At 37.2% G+C, this 8291-nt stretch overlaps 1 protein-coding gene across 4 annotated transcripts in view; it reads left to right on the top strand.

The window, feature by feature from the left end:
• Positions 1 to 8291, top strand: part of LOC107758384 (lysophosphatidic acid receptor 1-like) — a 19916-nt gene that overhangs the window by 5720 nt on the left and 5905 nt on the right. For 3 of the 4 annotated variants that reach the window (XR_001642018.1, XM_016576102.1, XM_016576100.1), the window contains exons 2-3: positions 2643 to 3063; positions 5595 to 6009. Coding sequence is in view for 3 of the 4 variants with exons in the window: in XM_016576102.1 (XP_016431588.1) it covers positions 2752 to 3063; positions 5595 to 6009 (727 nt within the window). In the remaining variant the exon portion in view is untranslated. The remainder of the gene's footprint in view (positions 1 to 2642; positions 3064 to 5594; positions 6010 to 8291) is intronic. The other variant, XM_016576101.1, reaches the window with a different exon arrangement.

Raw genomic sequence — 8291 nt, 5'->3', positions numbered from 1 at the left:
GCGCGCGAACACCGAACTGAATCCTCTTCTGAATCCTCTGAACAGACACATACACATAAAATTATGACAAAATACCCATCTCGACAATCATTCAGGTAAACGCAGTCAGTTATGTCTCAAGTGAATGAAAACAGCTGAGAAAGAAATCAGATGTGAAGTGTATCATTATATCGGATCCGTGCATCAGGTCTTAAAGGGACAGCGGCCTATAAATACTGCTGTCATTAATGATCATCAAACAACAAAACAGCTGTGATAAAAATCTATATTTAATTTAATACAGTGAACACTATGCAGTGTTATTTTCCATTTTTTCGTATTTATCTGTGCTTGTAATTTGTGTATTTGTTCTTATTTTTACTGACTGTTCTCTTGTCTCTTTAATGTAGCGAATCAGCTCATGGGGAAATATGAATAATTAATCATAACTAGTTATAATTAATTATAAATATTTAGATCCGCTGTAGATATTTACTTGACCTCTCAGGGTCAACTGTCTGTCAATTCTAAGAACGTTAATTTCCTGGTTAAGGGAAATAACTTTCTTACTGTACAACTCTACTTACATTTCTGTATTTGAATACTACCAACCTTATTTAATTTGTAACATTTTCTGTTGTATTTGTCTATGCTTGTAATTTGTGTATTTGTTCTTATTTTTACTGGCTGTTCTCTTGTCTCTCATGTTTAAACTTTCTTAGTTAATCTAGTAGTATTTGCTGTGGTATCAAAGAAGTACTTTGCTTTAAGTAATAAATTGAAAGCAAGTTAAATTGAAATATTTTTCTTTTCTTGCTGATCCGAAAAATGATCCGATCCGTGGGTCAAAAACCGTAATGTGATCCGAACCGTGAGATTTGTGATCCGTTGAACCACTATATGTGTGTGTGTCTGTGAGTCTGTGTGTGTGAGTGAGTGTGTGTGAGTGTCTGTGTGTGTCTGTGTGTGTGTGAGTGTGTGTGTGTGAGTGTGTGTGTGTGTGTGTGTGTGTGTGTGTGTGTCTGTCTGTGTCCATGCACTTGAGCAAAATAAGCACGCTATCATGCAGTACATTCTATATACAGTGGTGGCCAAAAGACACTGACTCTGCCTTTAAAACCATTTTTTTAGCTGCTGAAAATACTAGTGTTTTGACCATTTTGACCATCACTGTAAGTGTGTGTGTGTGTGTGTGTGTGTGTGTGTGTCTGTCTGTGTCTGTGTCTGTGTGTGTCTGAGTGTGTGTGAGTGTGTCTGTGTGTGTGTCTGTGTGTCTGTGAGTGTGTGTGTGTCTGTGTCTGTGTGTGTGTGAGTGTGTCTGTGTGTGTGTCTGTGTGTCTGTGAGTGTGTGTGTGTGAGAAGTTCTCATGAAACACGAGCTGAGTTTCGTTTGAATTTCTTCAAAAGTACAATCATCTGGTTAGTTGGCAGCGGCTGGTGGTCGGATCGGGTGATCGTTCCCTCTGCAGCAGGTTTGCTCTCGTTTGGCCGTGGGGGGTGAATCAGAGGTTTGTGAGATGATAATGAGGAGTTACTGGAAACCTTCTGCTTCGGGGCTGATTGACAGCCGCGGCGTCCAATCATCACGCGGGAGAGCTGAGGCGCGGGCTGTGATTGGTTAAGCTCTGTCGGCCGCTCTCAGTGGGAAATGTTGTTCTGGTTTCTCTGGTCAGTGTGTGTTGGACAACGGATGATCTCTTTATTCTGATCAGTAGCAGTTGTGTGCGATTTAACCAGCTTTCAGGCCTGGTGAATCTCACAAAACCCTCAGGAAATGTCAGTGTCAAATAGAAAATGAAAGTGTTTGTTTTTTCTTTTTTACTTTCGTGGCATTTGAAGAATTTTGCCTCATGAAGCGCTGTCTATTTTCTTTATGCACATTATAATAAGTGACTTTGTGTGTTGAAAATAAAGCCTACTTTGGATGCTTTTTTTCCAAGAACCTTTGACATTTTTTGCCTCGTCTCATTACCGTAACACACACAAAATCTCATTCTCATTAATGTCAGGGAAAAGATTTAGGTTTATTATTTACATTAAATATTTATTATGCGTCATAATTTTATTGTACTGTCTTTATGCTGATTTAAGTAATAAAGTAAAGAAATCATTGTATTGCATTAACAAGAATCATCAATGAGAATAATTCAATGGTAAAACATCAAGAGACGATCTGGAGTGAAAACAGTATAGTGTCTGACTTTAATATAAAATATATATTTTGGAAACAAATATTTTTGGAATTTTTGCCTCATTTTCAATACTGTAATACAAAAAAACTCATTCTCATTAAAGAGAAAGAGCAAGGCCTATTATTTAAATGAAAGCTTTGCTTATTTGTTGTTAAAATAATGTCAGAAATCTTAATATTCATAAAACAGTGTTTTTATTCTTTGTGCAAATTATAAGAAGTCACTAAGCTAATAACAATAATAAAATATTTGCAAATATTCTCCTCAAATTCTCACGACTGCAATAAAAAACAATAATAATAAAAAAAAAAAAAACATAATTGTATTACAGTGATGAGAATCCTCAGTGACATTGACCCAACAGTGAGTTTATCTGTCACAAATCCTAATGGTCATTTTACGCACTTTACGCAAATTATAATTTCATATTAAAACCCGACTGATGTTCTCCTCGTGTTTCCTCTGTCACAGTAGATCTGGTTCAGACGGACCTGCTCCATATGCCTCCATGAATGACCTCTGACCCGTGAAGCCCCGCCCCTCCAGTCCCGTCCAATCACGCGCTTCCCCTGGCGTCACGATGGTTTGCCATGACAACGAGAGCGTGAAGTTCTTCTACGACATCAGCAAGAAGAACATCAGCGAAACGTGGCAGACTAAAGACTTCGTGGTGGTTTCTCTGGGCCTGCTGGTCTGTGCTTTCGTCATCTTCGCCAACATCCTGGTCATGCTGGCCATCTTCATGAACCGCAGGTTCCACTACCCCATCTACTACCTGCTGGGGAACCTGGCGGCGGCCGACCTGTTCTCCGGCATCTCCTACATGTACCTGATGTTCCACACGGGCCCCTGGACCAGCAAGCTCTCCGTCAGTCAGTGGTTTGTGCGGCAGGTGAGACGATGAAGATGATGATGATGGTGTGTCTGTGAATGCTCTTTAATGAGTAACTTTGGCGTTGGATTGAGAAACTTGTGTTGCAATAGAACCCACACTGAGATTCAGATGGTTGACACATTCACATGAAGTGTTTATATACAGAAACAGTCCATTAAAAATGCAGGATTTTGTTTGAAAGGAATTCTTGTGCTTTAATACATTTTATTCAATTGTTAAAAATGTATTGATAAAATGATTTAGATGCATTGATGGCGGACGCGTTTAATTTTGTTGAATATTCCCAGGTTAAATACATTAAGTCAGTATATAAAGCAAGCAAGAAAATAAATTCAAATACAAATGATAAACCTTTATTTTTCAGCACTTTATTTGACAAAAAATTACAAAAAAATGTAAAAAGTTTTGTTGTAAAGGAGTTCTTGTATTTTAATTAATTACGTTTAAAAAGATTGATTAAATTGTTAAATTATTTAGACACGTTATGGGAGGACGTGTTCATATTCATTATAATATTCATGGGTTAAATGCATTTTAAGTCGTTATGAAGCAGGGCAGCTGGCTGATCGACAGGATGTGCTGCACTTCCTGTTTCCTGTAAGGAATTCTGGGAGAAGATCCGCTATGGGACTTTATCTGATCAGAACACACACAAACTCAAAGCTCTTCATTACAGACCGCCAGAAATAAAAGTTTGGTTTAACTTGAAGAAATTATGACAGAGATATATCACTATTTATAATAAAATAATATAAATAAAAAAGAAAACCCTTTATGCAACAGTTTGACCAAAAATGTTAAAATAAAGTGCAAGCTTTATCAATTCTATTGTCTGCATATGCTTTTTGAGGATTGCAAGTTAATCTATTAAAACGGAAAGCACAGAATTGGTTAGATTTCAGCCGGTTCAGGTGCATTATGGGATCTTGAAGTGTGATTTTCACGTCAGTATCGGCGCGACCACAAATACCACAGCTTTTCTTGTTTCCAGTGTTGCTGAAGGTCAGAAGCGCTTCCTCTAGACGGGGAAGAACACTGCGTTACTTTGTGTAAACAGGGCTGATAGTGGGTGCGTCCCACTGTAAAAAATTTTACTTTTTATTTTAACGGTAATTCCTTGACACTTCACATTGAATGGTTTTTAATTTAAGTAACTGTTTGTTCTTAGTTTATTCTTATCGGTTATGTATATTAGGGTTTTGTGTTGTTACGTGCAATATTTTAGTGTTGTGTGCGTCACCATGATGGTGTTTTGTATTTGTGTGCTGCTTCTATATATTAGTATTTACTGATGAGTTCTGATTCCTCGTGTGGTTTTCTCGTTATCATCTGTGTTTGGTGGTTGTCAGTGTTATAGGTCAGGAAAAGGAAAACAAATTTTTGTACTTCAGTAGATTGGTATATTAATAGTATATCAGTTAAATCTGTAAACGTAAAAATGTTGCTAGCATATTTATTTTTACTGTAAAGTTCTGGCAACCACCGCTGCCATTCTTGAATAGTTATTTAAAAATGAAATATAAAATTTAATGTAAAAAATACATTTCATATAATATAGTAGGATTTTAAGCAACATATACTTTTGGCCACGTCCCTCATGCAAGATTTTTGCTCTAGACGGTCAAGAACATAGTATATTGTGTGAAGTATGTGATTTGGGACACAGTCAGATATTTGCATAATTTTTATAATTTGTTTTTAACCTCTAATTTAAGACTTTTAAGACCTGCACAAATAAAATTAATATCTAATGAGCGGGGTAGGGCAGTGTCTATGGTAACATATTGCACTGTAAAAAAGCATGATTTACAGTTCAGATACAGGTTTTCACAAAACAAAAACTTTTATAAAATGATAAACTTCACATTTCAGCCTTTAAACCATTTTTAAGAAAATGGATGATTTAAAAGCATTAATTATTATATTAATTTAAAGGGGTCATGAACTGAGAAATCAAAAACCCCTGATCTTTTGACACACAAGAGGTCACTGCTGAACTATAAAAACATACTGTAAATTTCAGAACTCAAAACTTTCTTGTTAGTCGAAAAACAGCTTATATTGCAGCTTATATAGGTTGTGGAATGTGCCACTTTATGACGTAATTGTGTAGCTAAACAACGCCTCCGTCAGAAGATGATCAACGCCTGCTTCTACAGCACTGCCTGTTTAGCCCCGCCCACCGATTCTACATCACTGCCTGTTTAGCCCCACCCACCAATTATTCATCACTGCCTGTTTAGCTCCGCCCACAGATTCTACAGCACTGCCCGTTTAGCCCCGCCCACCGATTCTACAGCACTGCCTGTTTAGCCCCGCCCACTGATTCTACAGCACTGCCTGTTTAGCCCCGCCCACCGATTCTACAGCACTGCCTGTTTAGCCATGTCCACTGATTCGTGCATGTAGTAGATCAGGGGTGTCAAACTCAATTTCTGGAGGGCCGGAGCCCTGCAGAGTTTAGATTCAACCTTAATTAAACACACCTGATCCAGCCCTGCTGTAAATGCTGTTCTTCTGTCTCTCAGAGTTTGATCGACACCAGTCTGACGGCGTCGGTCATTAATCTGATGGCCATCGCGCTGGAGCGCCACCAGACCATCTTCACCATGCAGCTGCACAGCAAAATGACCAACCACCGGGTGGTGCTGCTGATCATCGGCATCTGGCTCATCGCCATAGTGCTGGGTTTGGTGCCCTCTATGGGATGGAGCTGCGTGTGCAACACCATGGAGTGCTCAAACATGGCACCGCTCTACAGCCGCAGCTACCTGGTGTTCTGGGCCGTGCTCAACCTGCTGACCTTCACCATCATGGTGGCCGTATACACACGCATCTTCGTCTACGTGCGCCGCAAGAGCCACCGCATGAGCCAGCACACCTCACAGATCAAGCACAAGGAGACGGTGGTCAACCTGATGAAGACCGTCGTCATGATCCTGGGTAGGACCGATCGATCGCACATCATTTCTGACTTGCGTGTGTCTTAACCAGATGAGGTGTGGCTCAAAATCAGCCAATAAGAACTTTTGGCTTTTACTGTTTTCCTATCATGTCGTAAATAATGACCATCATTACGAGTTTCTGATTTAGTAGTTAAAACTGCTCAGAGTCGTTCACACTAGTAACAATAACTATAACCATAAAGTTTTAATAATCACTCTAAGAGAATTGCAGAATCCACAGCGCAGCTGGTATGAATGCTGATATAGATATCATTATAATTATTATTTTAGTTATTTTTATTTTTACCACAGTTATCATTTCCATTATAGTTATTGTTATAGCTACCATTATTGTTTTTGTTATAGTTCTCGTAAAAGTTTTTGTTATAGTTATGATTCTCTTTACAGTTACAGTTTAGTTGTTCTCATTATAGTTATAGTTACTATTGTAGTTATTGTCATATGTGTCGTTATAATTATAGCTATTGTTATAGTTGGTGTCGTTATTATTATCATTGTAGTTCTCATTATAGTTGTCGTTATCATTATAGTTCTTGCTATATTTATCTTAGGTAACGCTATAGTTATTGCTATAGTTATCGTTAAAGTTATAATTATAGATATAGTTATGCAATTGTTATAGTCAGGGTCATTGTCATTATTATAGTTATTGTCATAGTTATCATTAGTTTTAATTCTTGTTACAGTTATTACTATAATATTGTTATAGTTATCGTTATAGCTATCATCAGACAACATTATATTTACTATTTTTAGTTATCACTATTGTTAGTCATGGCTGTAGCTATCATTAGTTGTGATTCTAGTTACAGTTATTGCTATAGTCGTCGTTACAGTTATCGTTATAGTTATCGCTATAGATATTGTTACAGTTATTGCTATAGTTATTGTTACAGTTATGCTGTAGTTGTCACTATAGTTATCGGTACAGTTATGCCATAGTTATTGTTACAATTATCGCTATAGATAGTTATAGTTATTGCTGTAGTTATCGTTACAGTTATGCTATAGTTATCGTTACATTATCACTATAGTTATCGCTATAGGTATTGTTGCAATTGTCGCTATAGTTATCGTTATAATTATAGTTAAAGTTATTGTTAGAGATATTATTTTTTATTATTTACAGTTATCGTTACATTCTCAATATAGTTATTGCTATAGTTATCATTACAGTTATGCTATAGTTATTGTTACATTTATCGCTATAGTTATCGCTATAGATGGTTAATAGTTATGCTATAGTTAACGCTATAGATATTGTTAGTTATCGCTATAGTTATCGTTACAGTTATGCTATAGTTAACGCTATAGATATTGTCAGTTATCGCTATAGTTATCGTTACAGTTATGCTATAGTTAACGCTATAGATATTGTCAGTTATCGTTACAGTTATGCTATAGTTAACGCTATAGATATTGTCAGTTATCGCTATAGTCATCGTTACAGTTATGCTATAGTTAACGCTATAGATATTGTTAGTTATTGCAGTTATGCTAAAGTTATTGTTACATTTATCACTATAGATAGTTATTGCTGTAGTTATCGTTACAGTTATGCTATAGTTTATAATTATATAGTTTAGTATTATAGTAATATATATTATAGTTAGTTATTGTTACAGATATTATTTTTAATTATCGTTACAATTCTCTATATAGTTATTGTCATAGTTATTGTTGTAATTATAGTTATTGTTACACTCATCACTAGAGTTCTCGTGACAGTCATATTTATCGTGGTGGTCATAGTTAATATTATCATTCTTGGGGAATGATTGAAGTTGAAAACACTGCTAACCATTTAGTGTCGTCACATTTAGTTCAGACGGCTACATCCCAGCTCTGATAATATAGTTAGTTGTTCTGGGTGTTGTATCGTCTCATTGCGTCTCAGGACTTGATGTTACACTGATAAATGTACGAACAGTCCCGCAGTGGTCTGAATGTTTGGAGAATAACACGCAGCAGCTGTGCGCTGAAACACACAAACATGCGTAGGAGGAAGGCCTGTCCGGACTCGTCTGACCGGACCTGCGTGTTTGCGCTATCTCTGCTTTGCTCTGTAGAGACCGAGGCGAGTGCATATTCTGACAGAGCCACACACGTCATGCCTGCTCGCACTCACACAGGAATGTCGACACACTTACTCTGACAACATTCCTGGAAACTCTTGCTACGTGAAGTCTTGGAAATATCCCATAAAGACACACACACACACATATACACACACACACCCTCTCTCTCTCTCTCTCTCTC

The sequence above is a fragment of the Sinocyclocheilus rhinocerous genome, unplaced genomic scaffold (genome assembly GCF_001515625.1).
Source record: "Sinocyclocheilus rhinocerous isolate Xijiao unplaced genomic scaffold, SAMN03320098_v1.1 scaffold2309, whole genome shotgun sequence".
NCBI lineage: Eukaryota > Metazoa > Chordata > Actinopteri > Cypriniformes > Cyprinidae > Sinocyclocheilus > Sinocyclocheilus rhinocerous.
Note: the sequence above shows the minus strand (reverse complement) of the source record. Positions and strands in the feature narration are given on the sequence as shown.